This window comes from Argopecten irradians, chromosome 10 (assembly GCF_041381155.1).
Source record: "Argopecten irradians isolate NY chromosome 10, Ai_NY, whole genome shotgun sequence".
NCBI lineage: Eukaryota > Metazoa > Mollusca > Bivalvia > Pectinida > Pectinidae > Argopecten > Argopecten irradians.
The window spans coordinates 38,256,152-38,272,797 of record NC_091143.1 but is presented as its reverse complement, the minus strand read 5'-3'; the positions used below and the strand labels follow the sequence as shown (position 1 = coordinate 38,272,797).

Here is a 16,646-nt window from a genome sequence, read left to right as displayed (position 1 = left end):
CAATCAAGATTAAAGAGTAATTGATTCCATCATGTCTGTGAATTCAGAAGATTTTTGAAATTTTAGTCCTGTTGACTAATTTTGGCCTTGCCCCCTGGGGATAATCCAGAACACATTTAGATATGTCAGAGATGAAAATGGGAAATTTTGGAAAAGACTGAAAGACTGTTTTTTAGGGGAAAATTATATGGAATAACATGTAGCAGAAACCTATTTTCTGAAAGTCAAAAAGGCTGAAATCAGCCAATCGGCTGAACAATTTCATCCCTGATATGTTAAAATGCTGCCTCAACCTATAATTCTAATCAAGTTTGGCTGATTTTCTATGGAAATAACGCTGAAAATTATGTTTTCCTTATATGAACTACAGAAGTAAATTTGACCCCATCCCCAGGGAAATTTCTGAGACCCTAGGGCCATGATTTTCACAATTTCTGTTAAAGGCCTTAAGGCCCAACTTCTATATATATAGTTATGAAGAGTATTTGATTCTACCAAATCTGCGAGTTGAGAAGAAGATTTTTGAAATTGTAGTCAATTTTACCTCTTTCTGCCCCTCTCACAACCTCCTCCAATCAATTACAAGAACATGATACACCTCAATTAGCAATCATGATCAGCAAACTATTGGTATATTAGTGGTGAAGAGGTAACAGTTAGAAGTTTTGTGAATTTGATTCAGCAGTTTTGGAGAAGTCGAAAATATAAATAATTCAATAGATGATGAATGAAACACAACAGACAAAAGACAATCAGAATATTATAGGTCACTTAAGACTTTGTCTCAGGTGACCTAAATACTCTTAAGTCATTGACCGTCAATTGATTAAACATCCGAATTTCCATATAAAAGCTTGGACGGAGGAAAAGACTTTATCTTTGACAAATGAGTCTGTCGAATGATCCACCTGAGTATATCAGAACAAGCCGTCCTAATCAGCATTGTTGATATTTTTTGTATAATGACAGCTGTTTTGATTGAAGGTGTATCAAATTCAGGATATTATTGTATTTTTAACAATATCATCCGGTAACAGGTTAGGGAGTCTGAAATTGTGATTTTCCCCAACAGAATCGGGACGTTGGTAAGTGTGTAACCTATACGTAAAATTTGAGATATATCCCTGAATTCTTTCTCAAACAACAATTGTTTACGGACAGACGAAAGGATGACCCGACAGAAGGACAGACCCGGACAAACGGCGATTTGCATAGCCCACCGTCTAATAATGGTGATCTATACACTTTAGTTTTAAGAATGACGATATTGAGCTTTCGTTTTGTAGATAATGACGAGGTGTTGTACAATTATAGAATAGTATAAATTAACTACGATACAAAACAACAGTAGGAGGAAGGGGAGACATAGTACACAACTCAAAGATTAAGAAACAACATGCATGCAGTCTATTTAGTAGATTCGTTGTAACAGTCATTTACTCAAATCAGGCAATGGTTTTTAAAATGTTTTTGAAGTTTGTAAGTTTTATCAAACTTGAAGAAATGACATGGAACAGGGATGCTCAAGGAATTGCTAAAGTCCTTAGAAATAAGAGGCCTAAGAGCCTTAACTGTCATCTGGCAACCTTGAAACAAGTATAAGAAATAGATATGTTTTTTAATATGGCGACTTTGTTGTCCATCTTGGATTTTGCACTTCTTTCTGACCTTTTTCTGCTGATGTCTTATGAATGACCAAAAACGTTTCTGACTTCTTTCTGTTGATGTGCTATGAACGGCCTAAAGTGTTTCTGACCTATTTCTGCTTATCTTTTGAACGATCTAAAGCGTTCCTGACCTATTTCTGATGATGTCTTATGAATGACCTAAAGTGTTCTTGACCTATTTCTTCGGATGTCTTTTGAACGACCTAAAATGTTTCTGACCTATTTCTGCTGATGTCTTATGAACGACCTAAAATGTTTCTGACCTATTTCTGTTGATGTCTTATGACTGACCTAAAATGTTTCTGACCTATTTCTGCTGATGTCTTATGAACGACCTAAAGTGCTCATGAACTATCCCTTCAAATTTTTGACCGTACAACAAGGAATTTGGCTGGTTTCACTGGCAGACTATAATATTTTACATCTACTTTACAGGACTAGTCGAGCATCAGATGAAGTTAGCAGGTTTATCACTGGAAGTACTGCATCTTTATATCTTATTTACTATATAGGTCTAGTCATGCATCACTGTATAGCCATGTTTGTTTGTAGTATGTTAGTTGCTTGCTATAGCCACATGCGGCCACCTGCACAGATTTTGTTAGTAATTACCTGAGAATTATTTTGGTCACATGCGGAAGTGATATGAACTTGAGGCACCTGTCGCAGATTACTGTTGGAAGGGGCCGGGGGGCGGGTGTGCCCCCCTCGCTGTCTCTGCTGTTGTTGCTGGTGTAAGTATAGCAAATACTGCTGTTTTAACCGGGGGTCCAAAGAAAGCTTACTGGGGTCAAGATTTGGAACCTAAACATTGTAAAAATATAAAATAGTACACACAACTATGTACAACAGAAATGATGCAAAACAATAATAAAATGTCTACTGGTCCATACACACAGGACGACACAAACAAAACAATAATAAAATGTCTACTGGTCCATACACACAGGACGACACAAACAAAAGCTACAGTCACTGTAGAACTTAGGAGCACCCAAAACAATAATAAAATGTCTACTGGTCCATACACACAGGACAACACAAACAAAAGCTACAGTCATTGTAGAACTTAGGAGCACCCAAAACAATAATAAAATATCTACTGATCATACACACAGGATGACACAAACAAAAGCTACAGTCACTGTAGAACTTAGGAGCACCCAAAACAATAATAAAATGACTACTGTTCCATACACACCTGGCCCCAATTTCTCGAAACAAACTTAAGTCAAAAACTGACTTAAGTCATAAATTTTCATATAAGTTACATCAGGACTGCACTTAAGTTTCAAGAAATCGGGGCCGGACAACATAAAATAAAACTACATAACTGGATTTAAACTCATATAAAACAAAAGTATGAAAAGCAGAAACTGCAAGCACAATTCAATCAGAATTTAATCCAGACCAATGTACATGTCTTCAACAGGAAAATAGTTTTTGGTTTTATATCTACTGTGTTTCAGTAAGAGTTGGAATAATGTAGATCTAAGGATTAAATAGGCTGTCAAGTTGGAATTATTAAAGATTTCACACAGAGGGATAGTCAATGACAGTCAATGTCAATGGATTCAATCTTTATACAGGGTACTATGCAGAATAACCATATACATGTAATCTAAATGATAAGAGACGAGACAGATTTGTCCAGTTATTGGTTCCGACCCCAACAATTTAGTCCATATCAGTACTGTATTGATGAACTGTACTCTGCACACAGCATTTAACATCTTAAATGGTTTATTGTGCTTAAAAGTATTATGAAAATTATGCATAATTATTTATCACACTTATCAAATTCCGTATATAATGGTTAGAGCTATTTGGTGAAAGAGAAAGACAAATATTTCTCCATGATATGAATTTCATGTATGTACTGAGCTATTTGGTGAAAGAGAAAGACAAATATTTCTCCATGATATGAATTTCATGTATGTACAGTTCCGTAATTATAGTAATCTTTGTAACATTGAATTTATATTTAAATTTTCAAACTAAAAGTTCACTAGGTAAAATGTTATCCTTGACACATGTGTGTGTCTATTGTTTACTAATTGTTTCTGATTATCTTGATCAAGTTTAATTAAGCACAATTAGATTACTGCAACACAAAGTATCTACTAAAATTTCTAAGTTTTTAGTTCCCAAAATACCAGAAGAGAATATGTCTTCTTCAATCTTTGTCTGTGTGTTAAGACCAACGCATAGACCAACTTGACCAAGTTCAATCGGATGTGATTAACTTTGTCCACATTGAAGGAGAGTATTTGATTGGTCCTGAAAGTTTTGATTTTTCTTCCATTTATCCTGTAAGTGAACCTGAACAATACACACACCAACATATACATTAACATCTACAGCACAACAAACTGGGAGGTTGGGAACATCAAAGGACATGCAGTGATGAACACCTTATGTTATATCACATACCCACCATTTAATGACATTCAAATACACATAATCTGAATTTGCATATTACAGAGTTATCTGCACTTGCGGGTAGGTATTGATTGTGACTTCATGTGTTTGCGAGCGTAACGTCATACGTTTCGGAGAAAACGACGTGAATTGTGCTCAAAAAATAATGACGAAACAATCGATACCTACCCACAAGGGAGCTAACTCTGTAATATGCAATTGCTGACTACAACCTTTCATTTATTAGAAATATATTGGTTTCATTGAGCTGTAAATATAGATTACACCAAAAGAGAGTCCTGAACCCTACCCATCAGTCTCATACTGCCATTCAGAACTTTGCATTTTGTATCAAAATAATGACCCAAATGTAATGATATTCAAAATTTCACTAGAGAACTAAAATCTATCAGAAAATTCACCGTCCTCTGCTGAATTGACCTGATAAGCTGCAGTCAATTTTCATTGAAATCTGACAATTTTTACATTTTGACCTCTGTAGAGCCCAGTGCTATGATCATCTTAGTTTAAAATATGACTGGTATTCGTAGCCCTCAGAAAGTTTTAAATTTTGACCCTTTTATGTACCAACCTGCAGCTAGTTTTAATTTCAGATTACTTCAAAACAAAGAGATCCCAGAAGTTTAAGAAAATGATGAAGAACAACAGTTACAGTTACACATGGTGCAGAGTAGGAACTTAAATGACACACTCATGCTGTATTCATCCAAACAAAATCTCTAGTTGGGATTTCATGAAGTTTGATTTCTAATTCTAATTCTGGTCCAACTGACTTGCTGAAAAGGGGAGTTTACTGTATATACTCTTCATTACAGTGTAATGTATCAATCCTAACAACGTTGTAATGTTTCTATGACTTACACTATCTGGTGTAGAGTGAGACATCCTGATCTGTTGCGTTGGTGACCCACTGAGTACAAGAGGGCTTGGGCCGCCGTGCTGCAGCCGGCGCCTCTGTACAGGACTCTGGGCCTGGGGGCTAGGGGGTCCCATACCGCCCAGCCTGTGTGCACTGGTGGGGGAGAGATTAGCAGGAGCAGAACCTGGTGGGCCACCTTGGTACGACTGGTCCTCAGCGTCCAGAGGGGTGGCCAGGGGAGGAGGGAAGTGCAGTACCGTTAGGTCAGGCAGTGATCCAGTGTTGTTTGTGATAGGAACATGAATACCACTTCCCTGGTTTTCCTGCTCCGTTGAAGGATAGATACTGTCAACAAAAACAATTGGTTAAACTATAATTATCTCATTTCTTAAATTTACGGGATTCCACAGGGATATGTTCCCGGGATCCAGGCAGGATTCCAGTAATATCCCAACGGGATCCCGATCATAACCTGGCAGAAAAAGACCAGGATCTCGTCGGGATATGACCGGGATTGACCAGAATCCCGGTAAGATTCCTGATCCTATTTTTTCTAGCGAAGAAACTATCGCAACTAGTCACCTGCTATTTTCTGTGTATTTAAAATAAATTTGGTAATAGTTTCCACTGATAACAAGCAACAGCATATAGCCTGCATTGGGCATCTTCTGATGTACCAAAAAATAGCCCTCAGCTTCTACGTCTATAAGGAGCAATCTGATTAGGAACGAAGTAGGGCCATCTCAAATTTCTTATTCAAACAACTGCATGTTTTGTGAATTCTTATGGAAAAATACAATATACCCGCAAAAATACACGTAAAATTTATTTTAGAAAAGGATAATATGTTAATATTTAGGAATCTAAAAGATATATATCAGATAATAAATTGTGTCAATTTTTAACACTCGACCGATTTATTGATTTTAATTAGTTATATTTCTAATTTCTTCAGATTTTCTTAAAGTTCCTGTAATCGAGAGAACAGAGGATGAAAGCCAAAGAATCAATATCTACTTCAAAACAAAAATCACTTACTTTATATTGGGTACCTCACAAGACTTGGGCCGTGACTGTGCAAGCTGTAAAAGTTTGAAAGGATCTCATTACATGATGCAGCTACCGGTAATTAAGCATATCAACATATCAACTTTGGTCTGATGGAACAGTACCCTCATATATACTGGGCCAGTACCATCATACCTAGTGAGACGATTACAAATGTAAAGTGAACCTGTCAGGATAGCAGGTTGGCAATGGATTTGATGTGAAGACTTACTAATCAATGTTAACTCACCTTTTTTGGATCCCAAAAGTCTTTCATTAGTCCTCCCCCTTGCATTGCATTTTCCCCAGCAACCTCCATGACTACTCAAAATAAATGTAATGAAAGCAACATTAGGTTTCTAATTAACCATAGATAGATGTTATATAGTAGGTTGAACCATAAATAGATATTATATAATAAGCTTAACCATAAATAGACATTATATAGTAGGCTTAACCATAAATAGATATTATATAATAGGCTTAACCATAAATAGATATTATATAATAGGCTTAACCATAAATAGATATTATATAATAGGCTTAACCATAAATAGACATTATATAGTAGGCCTAACAATGGATAGATATTATATAATAGGCTAAACCATAAATAGATATTATATAGTAGGCTAAACCATAAATAGATATTATATAATAGGCTAAACCATAAATAGATATTATATAGTAGGCCTAACAATGGATAGATATTATATAATAGGCTAAACCATAAATAGATCTTATATAGTAGGCTAAACCATAAATAGACATAATATATTAGTAGGCCTAACAATGGATAGATATTATATAATAGGCTTAACCATAAATAGATATTATATAGTAGGCCTAACAATGGATAGATATTATATAATAGGCTAAACCATAAATAGATATTATATAGTAGGCTTAACCATAAATAGATATTATATAATAGGCTAAACCATAAATAGACATTATATAGTAGGCCTAACAATGGATAGATATTATATAATAGGCTTAACCATAAATAGACATTATATAGTAGGCCTAACAATGGATAGATATTATATAATAGGCTAAACCATAAATAGATATTATATAGTAGGCCTAACAATGGATAGATATTATATAATAGGCTTAACCATAGATAGACATTATATAGTAGGCCTAACAATGGATAGATATTATATAATAGGCTAAACCATAAATAGACATATAGTAGGTTTAACGTTGTAATGAATACTTACGTCGTCGGTTTACTGGAGGCGTTGTAGCACCATGCATGTGGTCACCCAGGTCACTGATAGGAGCCATGGCACTGGTATGCAGGGCAGAATCCGAGTTTGTTCTGCAACGTAATTAAATAAGGTTAGCACTTATCAATATCTAGTCTCTAGCCCTTCTAATTATTGACAATAAGTTGTCACTCTGCTTCTAAGCTGTAAGAAGAAGTTGTTTAAAGGAACAAAAGCCCAAAAGGGCCTGTATCGCTCACCAGGTTTGTTGTGCAAATGTTTTTAATATAGGTTTGGTAAATTATTTCTGCAAAGAATTACTTCCAATTATCTGCTGGACCCCATCCCTCCTGTCTCTGTTCCACTTACCCTAAAGGATTTAAATGATTTACAACTGTTTTAACCTATTGGGCCTTGCCCTTCCTGACCCAGTGAGAGGGAATTATACAAACTTCCCCCAAAGATGTTTCAGTCCAAATTTGGTTACCATCCACGCAGAACTCCATAACTAGTAGCAATTTAAAAGAAATGTTTTTCGGACGGATGATGCATCATGATATAACTGTAAGCCAGGTGAGCTGAAAACAATCGTTGTGGTATTCTCTACTTTTACAGATACAAGATGTTGTTTTGGTATATAGTCTTTGTGGTATTCAATCTTTTTACAGACACGTGCTGCTGTGTTTAGTTACCGGTAATACACGTAAATTTCAGATAATATAGGATACAATACTGATACTATAAGCATCAGACATACAGTCATTAAACAGCCTAATCAACATGCATATGCTCAATACAGCCAATGCAATGACAAACTCTTATTGACTACGCCTGACACAAGGCATTGTGTCAAGTGTCTGATTGACTTGACTATCCTCATATCAAAGTCCCTGAGAATCCCATGAGATTTCATTCCACAACTTTTGGTTTCAGTTGCAGAGTGGTTGCTTAAGAGAGGGTTTATTTATACTTATGATAAAGTTATGGTATGATTATTTATGGCCCTTTGTTGCATTAATTACGCAGGTGGTCATTTAATACAGGTCATTTATATAGTAAATATCCTAGGGAGGAAGATAAGACAAGAAATGGCTGAGTGGGAGGGAGGGGGGTCGGGCATGTTTGACTGTAACAGCATCCTGCTAAAACTTTAACCTGAATTGTTCTTCCTATCCATCACAACACTTATATTACCATATGAATGTAGAAATCCAGTCACTTTAATTATGGACAGAAGTATTTCAACACTTGCACCAAAACCTTAATCTGGTAATTTCTGCCTTAATTAAGCATTACTGAAGACAATACCATTATATCAATCCCAATATACCAATTAAGCAGATGTGCATTAAGTTTGTATGTTCAATAAGCAGGAGACAAAAAAAAAATAACCAAGGTTAACAATAGCTCCATTTCAAGTAAATTCATCCTCGTATAAGCTTACATTACATTGGAAGATCATGTTCGAATTTTACAATTTGTTGAGGAGATATTTGTGTTACAAAAGGTTAAAATCAATATGAGCACCAAGTTTCTATGTCTCATGTGACTGCATCTACACTGATGTATACAGTGTATTGTATCTATTCTCTACTATGATATATATTGTATCTATTCTGTTACATATTTATTTATTTTTATATATATTGTTTATATTGTAGCCTTCCTTATTAGGACATATTCCAAGTTCTTAGTGCCAACAGGGACACTCTGCCGTTATATTTTGACGCATGTTTTTAAAATTGTGTGCTGTTTTCTGCTGCTGGACATGTTACCACTGAGTCAGCACTGTCGTACTGCAGGTTCCTATAGAATATAGCTTTGAAGTTTTCGGCACCACCTTGTAACACCAGGTATTGATGTTTCTTTATTTAGACATGGCTGCTGTGTGAATCAAATTACCTCCCACCCCCCAATAATCAATCTGGCTCTTGTGATTGCCTCCCTCCAAACAGCCATCAGGACTGTATAGCTAGCCTCCCCACTGGATTTTATTTAGAACATAAGCCCAAAGAGTCGTCAATTATTAACAGCATGCTCGTTCCGGCATATAGGACACTGACAAAATTGCACAGCACCAATCGACTTCACGAGACAACCGCGGAATGATCTTACAGTTCCTCACCCAATACATCTTCCCCGGCGACTGTCAATATTAGCAGCATCAAATATAACCACATTAACCACAGGAGATATTCTGCTGGTTACATTTTAACCTCTAGTGTAAGAATAAACTTTAATTGCATATAATGAAGTAATGTTTTATGAATCTGGATTCCTTTACTAGATAACAACCAATTTTATACAAATCTGCATCATTTTCACTCCTTTTTCTGCCACCTTCTGATCCATCTGTGTATTTCTATAAAGCTAGCCCATACCTAATCAAACTTCAATCAGTCATTCTGATGACAGAAATAATCTTCTCTACTTCTATCGAGATGTAATTCTAGCCTTCATCCCAACACTCCTGAGTTGGCAACTCTTATGTTTCTGGTTGGAGACTCGTCATTTTCAGTGTTCGTATCAAAAAATAATGCAGAGTACACAACAAGAGATCCCAGAGGGATATATAGACAGGTCACTAAGCTTGGTTTTGGCCCCCACAAAAGAATGATCCATGTCTGACAATGGAAAAAGGGATCTTTTCGAATTATCTACTTTTAAAATTCAACTAAGGCTACCTGTCAGCCATCTTGTAAATGGATTGGTTTCAAAATGCAATTATATGCACAACTAGGGCCCATGTAGAAAATATGTATAAAATTTGAGACATAAACAGATCTCTTCAGTACTCTCTAAGAAATAGCGGTAACAGGTATTGTTAATGACAGACAACAAACAAAAGACAATTTGAATAGCCCACTATCTGATGATGGTGGGCTAAAAATTTGGCTCTTTTAAGTAGTCAAATAAGTTTAATTGCAAAACAAGAGGCCCAAAGCTGTTAACGGTCATCTGACAACCTTAGCAACAGTCACATAGGAAATTAATTAGATATGGTGTCATGGTGGCCATCTTCGTTTTTGGATCATTCAAATCCAAAATTTAGCAACACTTTATCAAACCATGTCAAGATAATTTCAGGCAAATTTCTGCCAAATCGCCAGAGAAATTGAGAAGTTTAAAATATTTTCAAGATGGCAGCTGTAGTCGCCATCTTGGATTTCGGATTGAACTGGAAAATAACAACATTTGATTGAAACCATGTCAAGTTTCAGGCAAATCGTACCAGAACTTAAGAAGAAGTTCAAAATGTGTTTTCAAGATGACGGCTATGTGTATTGTTTTTGTATTATTTTATAATGTATAAATCAAATGTACCTAAAACAAAAGATAATTATAATATATCATTAGTTGATTCAATCTCATCACATCAGCAACCCATGCAGTTTAGTGAAAACCTGAGACACATTCTTCCATATGATGCATGTCTAAAAGCCATATAATAGCCACATATCCCGGCCCCACAAACATCAACACCATTACCCCACAGTACATAAGCATGCTGGATTTGTCATGGACAACTAGTCACAATGCTTTCCATCAAACACATCATTCAATACATTTATCCTTCACCATTTCCTGCCTAGGTACCGAATTAGTAAATGATGGGTGATTCCATCTGTATTTAGTGTCTGTGTGTTCCACCATTTACCTGTAGTTTCTGTATGTCCTATCAAATATTTACCTGTAGTTTCAGTATGTCTTACCATTTACCTGTAGTTTCTGTATGTCTTACCATTTACCTGTAGTTTCTTTATGTCCTACCATTTACCTGAAGTTTCTGTATGTCCTATCAAATATTTACCTGTAGTTTCTGTATGTCCTATCAAATATTTACCTGTAGTTTCTGTATGTCCTATCAAATATTTACCTGTAGTTTCTGTATGTCCTATCAAATATTTACCTGTAGTTTCTGTATGTCCTATCAAATATTTACCTGTAGTTTCTGTATGTCCTACCATTTACCTGTAGTTTCTGTGTGTCCTATCATTTACCTGTAGTTTCTGTGTGTCCTGCCATTTACCTGTAGTTTCTGTATGTCCTACCATTTACCTGTAGTTTCTGTGTGTCCTACAATTTACCTGTAGTTTCTGTATGTCCTATCAAATATTTACCTGTAGTTTCTGTATGTCCTACCATTTACCTGTAGTTTCTGTGTGTCCTACAATTTACCTGTAGTTTCTGTATGTCCTATCAAATATTTACCTGTAGTTTCTGTGTATCCCACCATTTACCTGTAGTTTCTGTATATCCCACCATTTACCTTTAATTTCTGTGTGTCCTACCATTTACCTGTAGTTTCTGTATGTCTTACCATTTACCTGTAGTTTCTGTATGTCCTACCATTTACCTAGAGTTTCTGAATGTCCTATCATTTACCTGTAGTTTCTGTGTGTCCTACCGTTTACCTGTAATTTCTGTATGTCCTACCGTTTACCTGTAGTTTTGTATGTCTGTAGTTTTGTATGTCCTACCATTTACCTGTAGTTTCTGTGTGTCCTACCATTTACCTGTAATTTCTGTGTGTCCTTTCATTTACCTGTAGTTTCTGTGTGTCCTACCATTAACCTGTAGTTTCTGTATGTCCTATCATTTACATGTAGTTTCTGTGTGTCCTACCATTTACCTGTAGTTTCTGTTTGACCTACCATTTACCTGTAGTTTCTGTGTGTCCTACCATTTACCTGTAATTTCTGTGTGTCCTTTCATTTACCTGTAGTTTCTGTGTGTCCTACCATTAACCTGTAGTTTCTGTATGTCCTATCATTTACCTGTAGTTTCTGTGTGTCCTACCATTTACCTGTAGTTTCTGTTTGACCTACCATTTACCTGTAGTTTCTGTATGTCTTACCATTTACCTGTAGTTTCTGTATGTCTTACCATTTACCTGTAGTTTCTGTATGTCTTACCATTTACCTGTAGTTTCTGTATGTCTTACCATTTACCTGTAGTTTCTGTCTGTCTTACCATTTACCTGTCATTTCTACTTACAACAGATTACATGACATAAAAGTTAAACCTTCATCTTTTTACATTTGTGTACATTCAACTTGAACTACATGCATATGACATTTAGTGTAGCTGTTCTATCTTACATCTGAATATGGACAGTCACATAGCTAAAATACAAATTTGTATAATTTATTACATTAATATTTATGGACATTTTATTCACCTTAATGATCATGTGAATATTCATTTCAGAACTTAAAATGTACCTGTATGAAGGTTAACCTGTCAAATGTACCTGTATGAAGATTAACCTGTCAAATGTACCTGTTTGTATGTTAACCTGTCAAATGTACCTGTTTGTATGTTAACCTGTCAAACGTACCTGTATGTATGTTAACCTGTCAAATGTACCTGTATGAAGGTAGGTTAACCTGTCAAATGTACTTGCACCTCTTTTTAGATATTACCTGTAAAATAACTCTACAATGGATAACATTCACACCTGCACATATAGTACAGGTTATATTTATTAGCACATGTGTATGCCTAGACGTCACCAGAGAGCAAACCAGTATAGATCACACAATACACACACAAAACACACATGTAGCATGACAAATTAGGTACATACACACTATTGACACATGTTGGCCGACAAATGTAGTCCACTACACACACACAACACACATGTAGCCTAACAAATGTAGTCCATTACATACACACACACAACACACATGTTGGCCGACAAATGGAGTCCACTACACACACACAACACACATGTAGGCCGACAAATGTAGTCCACTACACACACACAACACACATATAGGCCGACAAATGTGTAGTCCACTACACACACAACACACATGTAGGCCGACAAATGTAGTCCACTACACACACGACACACATGTAGGCCGACAAATGTAGTCCACTACACACACGACACACATGTAGGCCGACAAATGTAGTCCACTACACACACGACACACACGTAGGCCGACAAATGTAGTCCACTACACACACGACACACATGAAGGCCGACAAATGTAGGATACTACACACATGTAGGCCGACAAATGTAGTCCACTACACACACATGTAGGCCGACAAATGTAGTCCACTACACACACATGTAGGCCGACAAATGTAGTCCACTACACACACGACACACATGTAGGCCGACAAATGTAGGATACTACACACATGACACACATGTAGGCCGACAAATGTAGTCCACTACACACACAACACACATGTAGACCGATAAAAGTTGTCCACTACTAGGGGTGTAACAATACATCGGACTATCAATATATTGTGATTGTATGCCTCTCAACTCGATCAACTGATGGCAATTTCAAAAAGTGGATAACAATCACCTACAGTTTCAATTGTTAGATATTTTTCTGTAACTTGGACTTAATCATACTCACATAGGATTGATCAACAGACTAACAGTCAAGATTAAATGTAACTTCACATGCTATTAAATCAAAACGCAATCACCGATATTGTTCTCAATCACGATCTTCATTGAGTTAAGTTGGTACTGACGCTAGCAGGTAAAGGGAAGTAACTCTAAACCAATACTGCAGTAGATGTACGTCATGGCGGCCAGTTCATCGACTGGATTTTCATATAATTTAGAATGCAATACTATCACAATACTATTGCAATTGTAGTCTGCAATAGTTAAACTATCGCAATAGTGTGAACTTTTTACCTGATAGCAATAGTATTGCAATAACTAAATTTGTAGGCAATAGTCACCCCTATCCACTCCACACAAACAACACACATGTAGCTTGACAAATGTAGTCCACTACACATACACGACACACATGTGAAGATGAAGGGCTTGTGGTAATATGTCGCCATTGGGACATCTTAATCACTCGGCCACCACAGTCCCAAAATTGGGCCCGCCCCTCCAGTCCCAGGTGAGGCTAAGCCAAGATTTATACAAACTTTTACCTGGTATTTTCTTCCCCAAGAATGTTTCTGACCAACTTTGGTTATGTTTTGTCCAGACCACAGGACAAGTAGCGATTTAAAGGATTTACCGCTGGTTTTATTACATATATTGGGCCCTGCCCCATGGGGGTCAGAGCCAAGACGTATACAAACTCTGTTTCCTTTCTCCAAAGGATTTTTTCAGACCAAATTTGGTTACATTTCATACATTCTATACAGAACTCTATGATTAGTAATAATTTAACTATTTAAATGCTTCCCTTCCCCCAAGGATGTCTCTGGCCAAATTTGGTCACATTAAATTGAATTCATGCAGAACTTATGACTAATAACCGTTACCATACCCTCTCCATACATTTTCTATTCTCTGTTAAGTATTTGCGAATCCCCTTACTCTCCTCCTTTTTGATATTCAACTCTGATCAATGTAATGTAACATTAATTTCTCTGTTGATGACACACAATTCTGGCCTGGTGACTTGTGTTGAGATGTTGCCCCTTCCTTGAGATGTAGAGTTAGTATTCAATAATATGTCAACTTCTACAAACACATCACCCAGTCTACAATCATGCTTTCAGACACGAGTCAGCCAATCAGGGTGCTTACCAACAATCTAGCTAGTCACGGGTCACCTTTGCATATCTCTGATTAACAGTACTGGCATCTTCCTATTTCAATATGTCTATTTCGAGATATCAACATGGGTGAAGTACAATTTACCGTCGGGTAGTCCCACGTTCCGGTGATTGCAATGTCATATTTTGATGTGAATTTTCTGACATAACAACAACCAGCAGGTAGAACTATCAACGGAAATTTACACTTTAACCATGTTGTTTTGGTATCTAAAATTTCCATATTCCTTTTCAGTTTCTTTGTTGTAAAAATAATTTACAGTATATAGGCTTGCTTGTTATTCTATACATATAACATCTTGTAGATAAAATGAAATGAAAACCGATATGGTTACAGGTGCATGCTTGTATCGTCTAATGCCATGGTTCATTGTCCTATATATATATACATATTGCATGTATGCTGTATTATCAACATATAATCTTTCAATAACCATTCTTCATTTAAGTTTTTAAGATTAACAGACCACGATGCAGAATATATGATGAGGTAACATTAACAAGGACTTGTAAAATAGCACTATATATGGAAGTTTCATTCCCATGAATACGAGACAGAATTGTGATAGAATGTCATGTCTGCTTTACAGATTAGGTATACATATCAAGAGATCTTTAATTAATTACACATAAAATCACATCAGCATTTAGCAGATCTAAAGACAGGCTCAGACAGGAAATCACAGAATACAGAACACTGAGCAGGCTACAGATAACAATTCTTCTTATATGCGACTAGGGTGAACTGGCCATGGCATGTAAGTATCAGAATCACAAACTCTTGAAATGTCAGGTGTGAAAGATGGCATGTAATATATTTAAATCTTGAATTATTAATTCTGTATATATATTCATGAGGATTTTAATTTCTCTTAATTTATAGATTCCCTAAATTCATGAAATTTAATAATTTAATACCTAGCGAGATTTTTCAAAAGAGTTTTGCATATTGCACCCTGTCAAAGGGAACGAAGGTGATTTGAAGGTAAAATTTAACAAGTAACCGTGAAATTGGACCTACTTGAGATAGATAAAACATACAACTGAAGGTTTTTTCTAAATGATATAATTACATAACATAGGTTTGTTGACATAGACAAGCAAGTGATGCAAGCCTAGTACCAGCCTATACTGGTACTAGTTGGAGGAAGACATGCACAACTGTGGTCAGAGATATGCAGATCACCCAACTAGATAGAGCTCGCACACCCGGAGCATGAGCCCATTTTGGCTGATGATAACAAGCAATACATTGGACGGGGTTTGTCACAGCAGCAGATAATGCAGTAATGGAGAAAGAAAAACTCACCGAGATAGGTTAGGACCATTAAGATGACGAAATAACCTGAAACGGGTACACGCTATCAAATGTATACCATGTGATTGTGGATAAACGTGCAAGGGCTCACACTGTTAACATGGAATGGAAGCAAACTTTGATAACGGAGGCAAACACTGTCCACAACCAATATCAATGCTCAATGTTTTTAACTTCAAATTCAACTTCATTTTCCCAATGTCCATCACATTCTGTTTGGATTTGTTCCTATTAAATAAATGGATAATGCAGAACCAACGTAGAAAAGTAGACCGTACAAGTTTATTTTAAGGAAGACATCATCAGTACTTTCTGTATTCCTTGTTATTTACTAATCATTCACAAAACCTTGTTATTTAGTAATCATTCACAAAATGCAAAACGAAGAACTTTAGAGTCTAAGAGAAACCTACATATGAAATTTCAAAGAGATCCCTTCAATATGTTTTGAGAAATTGTGATAAAAACCTTGAAATGTTAAAATCAAACATGTCTGCCAGTCGGACATTTTGTTGAACAATAAGTCACGCACA

At 36.1% G+C, this 16,646-nt stretch overlaps 1 protein-coding gene across 4 annotated transcripts in view; it reads right to left on the bottom strand.

Moving 5' to 3' along the window:
• LOC138333837 (CREB-regulated transcription coactivator 1-like) overlaps positions 1-16,646 on the bottom strand; it is a 31,507-nt gene that overhangs the window by 10,457 nt on the left and 4,404 nt on the right. For 2 of the 4 annotated variants that reach the window (XM_069282456.1, XM_069282457.1), the window contains exons 5-10: positions 16,105-16,140; positions 7,242-7,342; positions 6,266-6,336; positions 6,007-6,050; positions 4,971-5,313; positions 2,280-2,471 (exon numbers count right to left, since the gene is read on the bottom strand). In XM_069282456.1, coding sequence (XP_069138557.1) covers positions 2,280-2,471; positions 4,971-5,313; positions 6,007-6,050; positions 6,266-6,336; positions 7,242-7,342; positions 16,105-16,140 — 787 coding nt within the window. The remainder of the gene's footprint in view (positions 1-2,279; positions 2,472-4,970; positions 5,314-6,006; positions 6,051-6,265; positions 6,337-7,241; positions 7,343-16,104; positions 16,141-16,646) is intronic. The other 2 variants (XM_069282460.1, XM_069282459.1) reach the window with 2 other exon arrangements.